We start from the raw sequence: 15,822 nt of genomic DNA on the forward strand, positions 1-15,822 counted from the left end.
ATTATTTCAGATTTGTTTGACGTCCTTTTTAGAAGTGCTTTCGACCTTGGGAAGGGAAGGAGACTATCCGTGTTAGCTAGAAATTCAGCCGTCAAAACAAAACTGTTAAGACTTGCGACACGTTTGACAATTTTTTAAGCGAAGTCGGAAGGGGATCCCTTAATTAATTTTACTACATAAAAAATGTCAAACACGAAGCATTTTACAGAGATAGCACAGGGACAGGGAGAACAAAGAAAAGTACAGATACCCTAAACCCTAAAATTAATTACTAGCTACTTGATTAGGGTGAATCAAGCTAGCTGTCTCAGTAAGTAGTCGAGCCTCACATATACGTACACGGAGTACGTACGTACGTACGTAGCCGTCTTGATGACCCAATTTCGGCCCGTAAATGCCGCGCGTACTTACGCTATCGTGCACAGTACTACAGAAAAAACATGCACTAAACAAATCCAACCTTGGTCGTTTACTGTAGGCGGCCACGCACGTACGTACGTGTAAGTGCATTAATTTTGTAGCGTCGTCGACAGCGCCGTAATTAGCATGTCCATACATGATCGATCTATGCCACATTGATAGCAGAAACATGACCCCCAGCTAAAGCAAGATCTGTACATTTATTTGCATGTCGAGTCTCTCCATTTTGAAAAATATATAATGGTGAACTCAAGCTAGCTGTGATTTATGGTGCTCCATGTGCATAAATACTCCCTCCGGCCGTTTCAGCTTAGAGGGCCTATCTCTAAAATCTCTGTAACCATGCAAGTAAGGCCTAATAAAGTGTTGGATAAGAATTAATTCTCATGTATTAATTGGTTGCTCAAAAACTTAGGACAACATGCATTGATTGTTTTGAGATGAGAGTTGGTGTGAGTAGAGAATGACCTTGTATAGTGAAATTACAATATTTCAAAAATAGACCCTCTAAACTGAAACAGAGGGAGTATACATACTACTAGTCTGAATTAGCTATAGGTGAATCTATGTGTACTCAATTGAGCGCGATTGATACATTTGAAAATCAGGAAACAATAAAATGTAGCATGCACACAATTAATTCAATAGCATTTTGTCACCTAAATATACATAAGGTTCACACACATCATCCACGAATATAGAATCTATTCTCGAAATGTGTAGGGTTTTTTTTCTGTTTGTGTGAAGAATCACTGGAGCGATGTTTAGAATAATGATGTACTCCTCCGATCCATATTAGTCTTCGCTGATTTTGTACAGGTTGTACTAAATCAGTGACAATTAATATAGATTGGTGGAAGTAATGTATCTCTTGGTAACATGGTTGTATATTTAAGTAAAAATGTTACTCTTCAATACTAAAGATTGAAACAAAAGCACCCCTGGTCCCTAACTCCGGCCGTTCCATATATCTGGATGCATATATATGTCTCCGTAACAGTAAATTGGTTAGGCAGTAAGTACCAACATGCATGCGGCCGGCCTTCAATGCCCGCGCCATGGCCGGCCTGCCCCCCTGTGGCGTCAAATCTCCCTTCTCTGGAATTTAGGATTCCCTCCACTCAGCTGTAATGGCATTGCATGTGCTGTGAGAGTACTAGCTTGCATGTTCACCCAGCCCTGCACCTACGTAAAAAGCAGCTAAGCTAGCTCTCGACAGACATCTCAAGGCGTTTCATGCTTTCATCTGATTCGCATCGCTCTCTCTCTCTAGGCATGTCTCCTTCTATCTCTAAATGCACGGTTTTAATTACGATCAAATTACGTATATATTGGCTGAAGGCATCAAGGGCCCGCGCGCCCTATGAATGTAAATTACGTACCTGGGCGTGGTACGGGCCTATACGAGCATGATCATTCCCTGCATGCATGCATGCACGCGACGACGTTCCCGCGCGCCCGGCCGGACCAGGGATGCTGTTACTCAGTAACAATGCACCGTGATAAGTTGCTCCTCCTACACTTATTTACGTCTCTCAGCTGGTCTTAAACAAGCGTAAGTACGTATATGGAGTATCCTCTTACTATTGTACTCCGTATGTAGGTCAGAAGTACTTAATTGCTCACTTTCTACATTCACGTCCAGGGATTTTTTGTCTTCTATTGAAAACCCACCGGCACAGAACTGTTCAAATTAGCCTCCCCATAAAAGATACGACGATCCACAAACATTTTTTGTAGAATGGACACCCCAATTAAAACGGTTTATATTTCGATCCATTTGGGATAAAATACTAGAAGTAATGAGCAAATTGCTAGCTGTGTGACTCTTATCCCCGAACAGTCTGGGAATAAACGGGCCCAGGTTAACAATAACACTAGCAGCCCAAATTCAGCACACGCAGAAGGCCAACATATATACAAGGTCTTGAAACTCTTATCCTCGAGACCGGCCGCCACGCACCCCCACCCTCTTATATATATATATAGTGACGCAAATAAAAGAGAATACAAGATAGAGGACCCATGGCGTGTGCTCACTGTTCACTTTTCGGTGAAGATGACAAGCTAATTAATTACTGGACATTTACTGGCATTCATTGTTGTACTTATGTCAGCTCCTAGCTCGGAGGAACAGGATTTCTACAGATTATTCAAATGATTTAAAAATGGTGTTAATTTAACCTTCCAAGTATGTGGAGACAAATTTAGAGGGAGAGTACATATAGAGAGAGCGCCGCAGTAAAAATATATATTTTAATCTAACCTTCCAAGCACGTCCATCCAAAATTATACTAGGAGAGAACATACAGCTGCAGCGAAATATTATCAGAAGGCGCTCATCCCTCTCCTTTAGTTCAAAAGACAAAATGAAATATTTAGAAGGAACTTAGTATCTACTCCCTCTGGTTCTAAATTCTTGACTCAATTTTTCCTAAATATGGATGCATCTATTCTTAAAAAGCGTATAGATACATGTAATATTTCGACAACGATTTAGGATCGGAGGGAGTAGCATCTTACATTATTATAACATGACTTTGTTGCGCGAGAGGTAATATGATTTTACTACATAGTATTTAATTTGTGAACTTTTAGAGGCACTTGCATGGGCAGTGCGTTACCTAAAAAAAATTCATCTTTGGTGTCAGTTTGTATTAAAACTTCTCGCAGCACTATAGCATATATTTAATTTAAATTAAAAAAATATAGTACAAGTTTCCCCTGCCTCGGAAAATGGTGGCCTGAAAATATACGAAATAAAAAATGTAAAAGTACTGGTCTTTCTGAACATTTGAGGGGACAAAAACATATTTTTATCTTTATGCATGGCATGATTGATGATGTATCACCGTGCATGACAATAAGATGATCTGAGTAGACCATAATAGTTTAAATATTTGGCTTAGTTAGAAGAGAGAGAAGAGAAGCGGACAATAATTGCGGAGTCAGCTGTGTAGCATGAGCTCCTAAAAAAAACCACGTGAGAGTGTGATGTGGGCTAAGTATACTAAACAACATCTTTAGAATAAGTACAATAATGTGATGTAATCAAGCTATAAGAATTTAAATATCATATTTTTGCATAGTAGCATGAGAGAGAAGCGGACAGATGCGCGAGGCTATGAATTAAGGTGGTGAAGGCTGTAAAAAATTGAGATAAGTTAGAAATAATAGTATTACTCTTATTTATGAGTGCCCCCATAAAAAAATCGAGCAAACAATTGCTCTACATTTAATGATGGCTTGCTTTTATTGGAATTTGATTGAATAAATGATGGCAATCAAGTAAGGAGAGGTACACATGTTAGCCGTGGCTACACATTTAAGTGGGGTACTAGATACGGACATAAATATCCAATCTTAGTGCTTTTATTAGCGGGGGGGAATTAAACGCGGTGTGTCTATTGATCGATCTCCCATGTACACACAGTGCGTGTGGTTAACTTTTGTACGTCCAGAAGTGAGACCGACCGATGTGACCTCAGTTTATCCTAATTTAAACCACTGACGCGCCATTCTATATGGATCGATCCAAAAGTAGTAAGATGAAGCAAATGTGAACCAATTCTACTGCATGCATGCGCGTGTAAATTAGTTCCCCGGGAGTACACACAGTTGACTGTAAACCAATTCTCCCGGCATCTCTTTTAGTACCAGCCATACATAAAAATATTTCAGTACCCACTGAAATTACCAAATTTGTGAAAATTCACCAAAAGTTAAGTTGGTCCAAATTCCCTTTGAAATTCGACCAGTTGAGTTTGGACTTGCACGTTTGTAGGACATCACGTCTCCAAGTTTGTGAAGCTCGAGCTATTTATCTATCAAGAAAGCTTCCTACGGAGTACATTTTTCATGGTAAGGGCGCAAGATGGTTTTCGCCTTGTATCTCGCTCCGTACTTATATATCTTCCTCTGCCAACTTGGAGCGGTGAAGCAAGCAAACAAGCACGTACGCTCGTAAAGGCGTACCGCTGGGTTTGGCTCCATGCCTCCATCGATCACCTGGCCGTGGCCACATGATTCCTGCCTCTGCATCAGATCGAATGTTCGCGTGCTCTCCGCCGGTCGTCGTCTGGCCTGAACCAGAAACTGAATCCGGCCGGCATACTAACGTACTAGTACGTATACCCCTTTTGATGCATGGATCGCCCGATCGTACGGGCGCGCCTCGATGGTTCGATCCGTTTGCCTCGCGCCGCCGGCCGTGACACCATCGTATACGTGCGTGCGTACCCCCTGCCCGCCAAACGCCAAATTTCTTACCGTGCATCGATCGGCGCGCCTCGATATCGTACGTAGGGAATACAGTTAATTCCTGCAGATACAACCCACGTAAATACGCAGCACACCAAGAACAGAATTAGCATCTACCCCGGCCCTGTCCCCCCCCCCCCCCCCCCCCCCTCTCTCCCACCGCACGCCTTTTTAGTCCCGCCCCTCTCCACAGAGAAAACACACACACACATGCATTTCTCGCTAGCTTCCAGACCGAGTTCCAGTTAATCTCCCCCACCGATCGATGATGAGCAGCAGGCAGCAGCTGAGCCCCGGCACTGGTACAATGCCACCCATCTCCGGCGACGCTGACTTCGGCAGCTGCTACACCAGTACTCATCATCCCTACGCCGCCTTCGACGGCAGTCCCAGCGCCGCCGTCGACCACCGCCCGCCGCTGCTCCACCACCACCACCAGCAGCTCTACGACACCACCGGCCTCGACTACGCCGCATTATTCCCCTTCGCCCCCCAGCAAGATAATAACCCCCCCGCTCATCTCTTCCCCAACCAGCTGCCGCCCTTCACCGCCAACAGCACCACGATGCTTCTCCAGCCGCCGATGCTGACGCCACTCCCCGGCCTGCCGACGTCATCCCCGCCGCCGGCCCCCGGGGACGCGTACCAGCTGCACCACCCCTTCGGCGGCTTCCAGCTGAAGCGGGAGAACGAGGGCGGCCTCTTCCCCTTTTCCGACGCCATGGCCGCCTCCGGCGTTAGCGGCGTTGGCGGAGGCAGCGGAGGGAGGATCGGGCTCAACCTGGGCCGCAGGACCTACTTCTCGCCGGCGGACGTGCTGGCCGTGGACCGGCTGCTGATGCGGACACGCGGGGGACTGGGCGGCGGCGGCATGGGGGTTCTGGGGCTGGGGCTGGGAGGCGGCATTATGCAGCAGCCGCCGCGGTGCCAGGCGGAAGGGTGCAAGGCGGACCTGTCGGCGGCCAAGCACTACCACCGCCGCCACAAGGTCTGCGAGTACCACGCCAAGGCCGCCGCCGTCGCCGCCAACGGCAAGCAGCAGCGATTCTGCCAGCAATGCAGCCGGTACGCCCTCCTGTATGCGTAATTTCGAAAATAAATTCCCCAGTTCGTATATACAAATTGAACAAGGATGCGTGCAGGCATTCCAAGTAAGTAGTTCATCTAGCTAGCAGACGAAAGAATCGTTGGGGAAAGGCTGCGAGCTTTCGATCTGGCTAGCTAGTACACATATGGAGTATCTATCGATCAATCCGCATCTGCATATGCCAGCTGCTTCAACACCTCATTATCGATCCCTAGCTAGCTAGCTGCTGCATGCCTACATTGACCGATGTAGCACACACCCATCATTGCGTGCATGCATTACTCCATCTCTACACACAGACATATACCTGGCATATGTATGCTATACGTACATTAGTATCTAGTACATGCATGTGACATGTATGTCTCGCCGGGAATCGTATGAATAATTTCGTTATGGCCGGCCTTATGGGTCGTTTGTGTTTTGCGGGCTAGGTTTCACGTGCTTGCGGAGTTTGACGAGGCCAAGAGGAGCTGCCGGAAGCGGCTCACGGAGCACAACCGCCGCCGCCGGAAGCCCGTCGGTGTTCAGGGCAAGGACTCGCCCCCGCCGCCGCCTTCCAAGAAATTAGAAGCCGGCATCACCACCAGCTCATACGCCGGGGATCACACTAGTAAGTCCACTCAGCTCTCATACATTTCTAGCTACCTTCAAGATCCAAACGTTGGATAAACTGTGATATTCGGAACAAAAAACTCAAGCCGATCTCGACTAATTCAAATTTGTGCCAGTAAGCAGTCGCATGAGAAAATAAATCAGAAATGTATGTTAGGGGTCTACGAGAATGTTAATGATATATACCATGTAGTTAAACACTACAAAAAAAAGATAAAGTACATGATCGAGCAAGAGGCAATTTAATTCTATGCGCAAATTAATTTAGCTTCATAAGTGTGCCTCCGTCCCAAAATAAGTGTCGCAATTTTGTTTATACACGTTTCACGGCTTAGATTTGCTCATTTTAAAAATAAATCATGACATTCATTCCGGGAAGGAGGAAGTACTATTTGACACCGGTAATTCTATGCCCAAAAACGTTTACGATGTTGGAGTATACCTAGCTAGAGAAAAAAAAACTGGCAGTACAATACATGTATTTGACACACGACAGAGCTAGCTAGATGCTATGTCTGCATTCTGGTCGATCGATTGATTTGACGTACGTACCTAGCTACGTGCCAGCTCAATTAACATGATGCGTATGCATGCATGGCGCCAAAAAACATTTCACACGTACAATCTGTCCTATGCTGTCTATACGCACCAGATCAACTCCTGCTACATACATGTGGCCGTCACATCTGCCATCTTGTACTCCACTCTCTCGCCGTCTTTTCCCAGTAGTTCTAACTTCTATCATGTAATGGATCGATCTGCGCAGCCACCAACAAGTCATCATCGACGGCGGCAGCGGCGGTACTCTCGCCGAGCGCCAGCGCCTTCAGCTGTCTGCAGCAGCAGGAGGAGGAGCTGGACGACAACAACGAAGGCAGCGGCGGGCGACCGACGACGCTGTCGCTCGCGGCGCCGCCGCAGAGGGACTACGGCGGCGCCCTGGACACCATGCTTCTGATGCATCATCATCATCATCAGGCAGCAGCGGCCGTCGTGCAAGACGACGACCAGGAGCAGGACTTCATGATGACCTCTCTCGTGCAATCCCATCATCATCATCAGCAGCAGCAGCAGCAAGGCGAAGTCAGTGGCAACATCCTGTCGTGCTCGCCGACGGCGTCGGATCAGCGTCGTCAGAATCACCAGCAGATGCAGATCAACGACGGCGGCGACGACAGCGGCTGCTGCAATAACAGCGGCATGCAGCAGCAGCAGCATTTCTTCGAGGTGGACTTCATGTAGTATAGCCTGCCTGCCTGATGAATGAATGAATGAACCGGCCGGGGCCTGGCCGGGGGCCTAGCCTAGCTGTAGCTAGAGGTAGTTTGACTCCATTATCGTGAGGTATGTGTCAAAGGGGTGTGTGTGCGTGTGTGTGTGTGTGTGAGTGCATGAAGTGAAAGAAAGGATTCCACGAGCTGCATGCAGGGGTAGCTAGCTAGCTGGCAGGCTGCTGCTGTGTGTTAGTGCGTGGCTAGCTAGGGTAGGGCGTGGCGGCTAGCATGCATGCAACATGCAGCCTTTCCTTTCCAGGAATTTCTTGACTTTTTTTCTCTCTTTACTGTGTCACTTGTACTTTTCTCTCGAATGTCGTTGTTACCTTCTTAACCAGATGAATAATTTGTATGTACGTGTATCATGTATTTTTCTTCCCTTCTTGGTAAAAAATGTATATTATGCGGAGTAGTATGCATTATATATATGTATACTGTTGACCACTTTTTTGTGTATAAGTCATTTTTCTGGCGATTTTTGTTCACTGAAAAAACTTGAAAACTTTCAATTCTAGCTGCTAGATTTTAAGTAACTGGATCAGCTGAAAGGTGGAACATCTAATCATTTAAACATATTTTTTTTAAAACGTGTGAGATTAGAGATCCATGTTTTTTTCTACACAAAATACGTTTAAGTGATTAGAGGCTTTAATTCATTCATTCGAGATCTAATGGTTAAAAGTTTTCACTGATATATAAGCTCCCTTTGCTAAAAGTATTTCTAATTAGACTTATCAATTATGGTTCGATATTTGTTAGTTGTCTGTTTTTTACTCTTTGCATCTCCCGTGAATCATGCACCGCCGGTCCATTTTGTGTTAATCCTTTGCGTAAAAAGATATCTTGTGGCTCGATAAATCATAAATGTATATACTCCCTGGCATATAACACACCGGCACTGGTCCACAAACATATCGTGCAACAGAGAAGGCTTTACGCAGTTTCCACAGCGCAATCAAACAGAACATTGAAAATATACATTTAAAGGGAAATACTCATTACTCTTAGGGCCAACATGTCTTCAATCGACAACAGTAAATCCAAGAGCCTCAAATCGGAAGATCTCTGCATATGATCCTGTTCAGTGTTACTAGTGGCCGAGAATACAGTAATATCAGGGTATCTGCGTACTGTATTAAAACTGTGGGAGGACCGCCGCGCATTTACTGGGCAGTACTGTACCGTGCGCAGGAGTACCATCTCATGGAGTCATGGGGGCCGGAATCTCACGGCAGCGCCATCCGTTAGGGATTCGTTTTTACATGGAAAAATCTACTTAGCGAACGTTTACTCCTTAGTCTTGGGGAGCGAATATCTGGTAGGCGAGAGATATGCATGCATGCAAGTACGCATGCAAACATGCGTGCGTCTTTTTGTGTAGGTTTAACAAACCTAGCTAGCTACTTGTGTATGCATGCCTTTCGGCTGATGCGAAAGCTGGCGAGCATAGATCACATATATGCATGTATACGTACGTACGTAGGCCATGCATGCATGCAGGCAGGCATTATGCGTGAGTGGGCTAAGCCGACCGTATGCAGAGGCTACCGACCTATATACTCAGAAGTCAGAAGTGGCAAAGTCTACGCTCTAGCTCGAGCTCAGCGTACGTGTTCAGGTCCTGCCTTGTCGATCGGGGAAACAGCAGCTCTGCGTGTACTTCCTCCGTCCGTCAAGTGACTCAAATTTATCCAAATATATACGTATTTATTCTAAAAAACGTCTAGATACATGTAGTAGAAAATCACTTAATATGAGACGGAGAGAGTATGTAAGTATGTAACGACCTTTTTTCTTAATTTCTTTCGAATGGGCAGTAGAATGTACATGATACATGCATGCTGCGACTTGTAATCCAAATTGTACTCTATGTACATTATACTTGTATATATACTCGCATTATTTAAGATCGCAATGTTTCTTCGTATTTTCTTTACTTAAGGTACCACAAACGGAATACAAGAGGTATCGACTTGAATTCCGTTTGCGAACGTTATCTTTTTTAGTTGTGTACACCATAATTTAGACGAGATGCCGAGGCTGAGGCCGGAAGACAAGACAGTGGAAACATTTATTTGCCGGAAAAAAGAAGATGTTCGCGGGCTGTGGTGCCTTCGCTGACAGCTTCACGGTCGCCGTGCTGTGCATCGGAGTAATAACCGGACACTGCATACGGTAAGATGGCGACAGTTTCACCGACACATATAAAAGGTCGCGCCCGGTCGGGCCGGTACAAAATCCATGCGGCCCAATCGTAGCTAGCTCTTGCCAGTTCGTACAGATGTACACCACGTAAATACAATTGCAATGCAGGTCGGTCCTGTCTGGCTGTCAGCTACATATAATATCGACAGTAGAAATTTTATGGTTTAGATTTTATAAAAGCTATCGCAGGGTTCAGATTTGACCATCTAAATTCTGCAAAAGTTAATGTCTGATCTGTCCAGAAGTTGATTTGGGCCTGCAACACCACGACCGGCCAAACCAAGTTCAACGATAATTCCTTTTCCTAATCTACATGAATACAAGTACTAATCCGTATCCAATCACGACAATCGCCACCAAACCAGCCCTACCTGCTCTCTCACCAAACCAGATCACCAAAAATTCACGGAAGAAGAAGTGCTTATGTCCTCCTCTTTGTTCTTTTCCCGTCTCCGGTCCAATCTAAAAAGGAGGAAAACCAGAGACGATCTGGATGTCGACAAGTGAATCCAATTGCAAATGGGCAGCACCATCGAGGGGCTCAGGCCCGTGAAGAATACGGTGACGATACTGGGGACATACACGAGCACATGACGATCTTTCAAGCGAACGTCACAAGGCACGGTAGCAGGTCTTCAGGATTCAGGAACGTATACATGCACATTAGTCGATTGGATCATGCGCAGGTCTTCTGGTACGTACGCATGGATATGTATAACATTAGTCGATTGGATCATTGAGGCATCAATGCCAAATCTATATACTATTCAGCATTTCAACCAGTTTTTTTCAAATCGGTGAAAAAAAATCGGTGATTCAAAAGCCAATCAAAAGTTGCTTCAAACTTCTCAAAACAAAAACCAGAACCCGGCAGAACACAAGTAGGTATATCACTGAACTCTTCTTTTATCTGCATAAATCGCAAGCTTTCTTCTGCAGTTATCAAATAGTAACATCCAAAACAATGCCTTTATTCTTCATACATACACTTTAAAATACTGGGTTAAATAAATTATTTACTTAAGTCTTGATATACATTTTCTCATCAAGAACTTCCTCCTTGGGAAATAGTACAAGCGTAGTAGATATATTTAGATGATGCCAAAATTTACAAGAAAAAACACATATAGTGATGAAACCAATATAAGATCAATCAGAAATCCAATGATAGTAGAACACGAAGAAATTTGCGGGAAGAGTTTACCCGGAAATATACTGCAGCTTGACAACGAGGGGAGGCCAGGCGGCAGCGATAGCGATAGCAGTCAGCAGGCGCTATTTGATCGGAGGTAGGACAAATAGGAAATCAATAGCAGGAAGGGGATTGGTTTCTAAATAATAAATAGAAAAGAAAACAACATGGCGTCACTGCTATGTGTATCGGGTAGAAAAACATGGCCAGCAAACACATTCAACTTCCATACATACCCAGATGCACCATCAAATCCATGCCCGCGCCAATAGCTGTCGGCCGTAGTACCACCGGCCCAATGAAAATGCTAGGCCGAAGCTGATCTACCATAGGTGCAACCAAATCCGCTATCCCGACCAGAAATCAGACACTGCTGGTTGCTAGAAGCAGAAACAAAACCAGAAACAACATAAGAGAATAAAGGAAATTTCATGTGGATTGTCGACTAAAAAAATCAGAAAAATCATACGAGCCAATAAATGATCGGCCTAATAGATACAAATTGGGCCGGATAAAAACAATGTTTATGGCATCATCCGTACAAGAGAATAAAAATCTATAAAAGAAACTTTTTTGAATATCTAAAGAAAAATGCAACAAAAAAAACATATGTTACATCTACAAGATCAACCTTTTTGTATTGCACAAAATGTGAATAAAATACAACTCTTTCGCTAAAATATGTATGACCACCTAAACTTTCATATAATCTGTCAGGAATTTAAACCAATCTAAGAATTCATAAACAAACAAGAGAATAAATATACTCCCTCCGATTCGTAATAAGTGTCGCAGCTTCAGTATATGTAAAAAATGCAACAAATCAAATATTCTAGAAAAACATCGAGCAATTCCAAACAAATGCATCTAAATTTATAAAACCAAAAATATGAATTATTAAAAAAGAAAAATATAAAAATGTCATTTACTTTACAATCTAGCCCCGCAATCTGCACGGTTCACCCCGCTAGTTAGTCAGTAATAGAACATACGTACGTGAGGACCCCTGGCCCGGCCTTCTGATCCAAAATGATAAAATGGATGATTTTTTTTTTGAGGAATGCGATGCGTCGAAGCAACAGTTGGACAGTACGCAACGTACTCCGGGATCAAGCTAAGCATTGCACAGAAAAGGTTTGCGACGCACGCAAGGCGCAAGTTGATCCCGTCCGGCCTCCATTTTGCTCCGGATAACGCCGTAGTTAATCTAATCATTCGAACTTAAAGTTAGCAGTAAATAAAGTAATCAAGCCCAATTTAATGCCGCATGCATGTAGTAGTACAATTGTACATGCTGCCGGCCGTCGATGCCGGATTGATCAGGCGGCGCGCGCCCGGATCGGTCGGCCGGCCGGCCGGCATTAAACGCGCTCCACGTACGTGCGTGCAGCAGGAGTACTAACCAAGGCATCCGAGGCCAAAATATATACAGAAAGAAAGAACGAAAAACTCAGGACCCTGGCTGGATCGTGTTTTTCTTCTTCTTCTTCTTCTTCTTCTTCTTTTTTAAAAAAAGGAGCTGATATGTTGGGTGTAGATTTCGCCGTTTCGGGTCGGGAGGAGGGAGATTTCTGTTGAGAATCTAGGAGATAGCGAGCTGCTAGGATGGATGTGGAGTGAGATGGAGATAGCAAATTAAGCTTGTGGGGGACTTGGGTGAGGCCAAGGAATGGGGGCTCCCGGGCGTCGCATCCATAGCCCATAGGGGCGCGGCGTAAATACAGATGGGAAAGGGCTGCTGGCTGCTGGCGATGGATGGATGGAGGCGAGACTTTGCTGTGACCATGCGATGGATGGACGCGACGGCGAGGGCCAGTGATTCGTTAAATCCCGGTCCATCTCTCCAGCGATGCTGGTCTGCAGGTGGCACCTACGTACTCTACGCGCCGCTGCCCTTCTCACATGGGGATCGATTGCCGGAGGCATATGCTCCTGCCGTCCTGCAGACGCAGGGATTCCTCTTTGGTGAATCAGTTCTTCTTTTTTTTTTGAGCGAATTGTAGAGGTGAATCTTTATGCACGTGCCATGTGAAAGTCGGCCGCAAGAACAGTCGGTGATGGGCCGGCCCGTGTATCTGCTATGGGCTGCCCCTGCACTCTACCTGCTGGGTCATGCGGGGATTCCAAACTGGGCCAAAACCTGGCATCAAGATCCGACACAAGTTTGACTCGGACCGGGCCGCTTCGCTCCTGCATCGCAGATTGCTACGGACCGCAGAAATCTCAGACAAGACCGAACCCCCCCATCCTGATCCGTGTCCAGCGCTGGAAGCAGTCACTGCTCCAACTGTCCAAACGCCTCCGACCGCTCCCTCCGTCCCGCCACCTCTCCCCGCCGCATAAATACCAAGCAATAGATCACGGGCATTCCTTAGCCCGCTCAGTCTCACTGCCCGTCGTCTAGCCGTACTCGAGCTAAATACCAAGCAATAGATCACGCATAAATACCAAGCAATAGATCCTACTCGAGCCAGACTCCATGGCTCCTCCTCCTCCCAACGTGAAGACACGACCCTTTCTGATCACCCTCGCCGCCATCGTCCTGCTCCTCCCGGCGGCCAGCGCCGATAATGCGGCGGCGCCCTTCAACATAACCAAGATCCTCTCGGCCTACCCGGAGTTCCGCGTCTTCAGCTCCCTGCTCAACGAGACCGGCCTGGCGCGCGCCATCGACCGGTGCAAGATGGTCACCATCCTCGCCGTCAACAACACGGGCGTCCCCGACACGGTGCTCCGTGCCCCGCGCCCGCTCCTCTTCGACCTCCTCGCGCTCCACGTCGTCCTCGACTACCTCGACCCGGAGAAGCTCGACGCGATGCGGCTCGGCCGCACCGGCAACGGATCCATGGTCACGACGCTGCTGCCGGGACCCAGCGACAAGTTCTTACGCGTCGCCGGGGGAGACAAGAGCCGCATCACGTTTTCCTACGCCGGGCCCGGTGGCCGCTGGCCACGGAATGCCACGCTCATCAGGGTCGTCACCTCGCAGGCGTTCAGTGTGATGGTCCTTGAGGTGAGCGGCCTCATCCTCCCGACAGCCGTCCCCGCCACCACCGCCGCCCGCTTCGACATAATCAAGATCCTCTCTAGCTATCCGGAGTTCAGCGTCTATAGTGGCCTCCTCAGGGAGACCGGCCTAGCGAGCATCCTTGACGGTCGACGGGTAGTCACCGTCCTCGCGCCCAACAACACCGACATCCCCAAAGTCATACACACCCTACCCCGTCCGCTCCTCGCCGACCTCCTTGCGCTCCACGTCATCCCCGACTACCTCGACCCGGAGAAGCTTGACGCGTTGCGGCGTGGCCGGACTGGCGATGGCTCGGTGGTCATGACGCTGCTCCCGGGGCCTGGCTTAAGGCTCCTTGGCATCGCTGGCGGTGAGAACGGTCCCATCACATTCTCTTACGGTGGGCCTGGCGGTGAGGGCTCGCACAAGGTCTCGCTCGTCAGGGTCGTCACCTCGCAGGCGTTCAGCGTGGTGGTACTTCAGGTGAACGGCCTCGTCCTCCCAGAGGGTGTCCCCGCGGACGTCGACACCACCTCCCCCTTGGACATAACAAAGATCCTCTCCAGCTACCCGGACTTAACCGCCTTCAACTCCCTACTCACCGACAGCGGTCTCGCACGCGCCATCAACGCCCGGCCGACAGTCACCGTCCTCGCCACCAACAACACCGCCCTCGCCGACTCGCTACGCGGCCTGCGGCACCTCCCGGAGCCGGCCCTCGTGGACTTGCTCGCCCTCCACGTGGTCCTTGACTACCTCGACCCCGAGAAGCTCGACGCGTTGCGGCGCGGCCGTACGGGCGGCGGGTCCATCGTCACGACACTGCTCCAAGAGTCAGGCCGTGCGCGGGGCCGTGGCGTCGGGTTCGTCCGCGTCTCCGGAGGAGAGGACGGCCGCATCACGTTCTCCTGTAGCACGCCGGGCGGCGGAGGGCCGCGGAACGCCACACTTGTCAAGGTGGTCACCACGCAGGCCTTCAGCGTGCTGGTCCTCCAGGTGAGCAACCTCATCCTGCCACCGGGCATCGTCGCACCGGCGCCGCAGCAGCCGAGGGCTAGGAGGCACATGTTTTTGCCGCCGAGCCCGGCACCGGCGCCGGCGCCACGGTACCCGCCGGTCTCTGGGGTCCCGCCCCCGGTCGTGGAGGAGCCTGAACCGAACCTGACGGACACTGCCCCGCCGCCGTCTGGGGTCATTCCACTGCCCAGCGCTCACGGGGGTGTATCGGCCAAGATACCAACAGCCGCTGGGCGGCACAGAGCTGCAGGGATCTGGTGGAGCGGCGCTAGTGCAGCATTGGGGATCACGGCATACCTGCTTGGCCGTTTGTAATAACTAGGAGTAGAACATTTTGCTCGGGTGACGCTTTGGCTTAGCTTTTCTTTTTTTTTTCAAGAGAACTTTGGCTTAGTTTTTTTTTTGAGAGAGAACTTTGGCATCCTTTTTCTCTGTCCTGTTCTTTGGTTAGTTTGAAACGGACAGAAACATGCAGTATTTGCGTTTGAATGTGTGTGTTTTCATCAGATGAATTATGCTTAACACATCATGGAATGTGAGTGTTTGATCGTTCGAATCAAATCATCTTACTCACTTTGCAATAGCTTTATGATAATGAATCGAATCCTCACAAGTTGACTATGCATGTATGGATACCTCTGAGACCTGATACTTTTGGTGTAGTTGGGCTTGTTTAGTCTTAATAAAGATGGGAACGGGGGAAAATCCCTGTTGTTCTAAAAAAGTTCACTATGCATGGGGC

At 47.7% G+C, this 15,822-nt stretch overlaps 2 protein-coding genes across 2 annotated transcripts; both read left to right on the forward strand.

Annotated features, from left to right (window-relative positions):
* The first annotated feature begins 4,839 nt into the window (after positions 1 to 4,839).
* On the forward strand, positions 4,840 to 8,100 carry LOC100829401 (squamosa promoter-binding-like protein 10). Its single transcript, XM_003570957.4, has 3 exons — positions 4,840 to 5,745; positions 6,202 to 6,380; positions 7,149 to 8,100. Exons 1-3 carry the CDS (start codon positions 4,946 to 4,948, stop codon positions 7,622 to 7,624), a joined length of 1,455 nt encoding a protein of 484 aa, XP_003571005.2. The 5' UTR covers positions 4,840 to 4,945; the 3' UTR covers positions 7,625 to 8,100.
* A 5,185-nt stretch (positions 8,101 to 13,285) lies between these two features.
* On the forward strand, positions 13,286 to 15,569 carry LOC100829708 (fasciclin-like arabinogalactan protein 2). Its single transcript, XM_003570958.4, has one exon. It carries the CDS (start codon positions 13,533 to 13,535, stop codon positions 15,393 to 15,395), a length of 1,863 nt encoding a protein of 620 aa, XP_003571006.3. The 5' UTR covers positions 13,286 to 13,532; the 3' UTR covers positions 15,396 to 15,569.
* The last annotated feature ends 253 nt before the right edge of the window (positions 15,570 to 15,822 follow it).

This window comes from Brachypodium distachyon, chromosome 3, assembly GCF_000005505.3.
Source record: "Brachypodium distachyon strain Bd21 chromosome 3, Brachypodium_distachyon_v3.0, whole genome shotgun sequence".
NCBI classification, from domain to species: Eukaryota; Viridiplantae; Streptophyta; class Magnoliopsida; order Poales; family Poaceae; genus Brachypodium; species Brachypodium distachyon.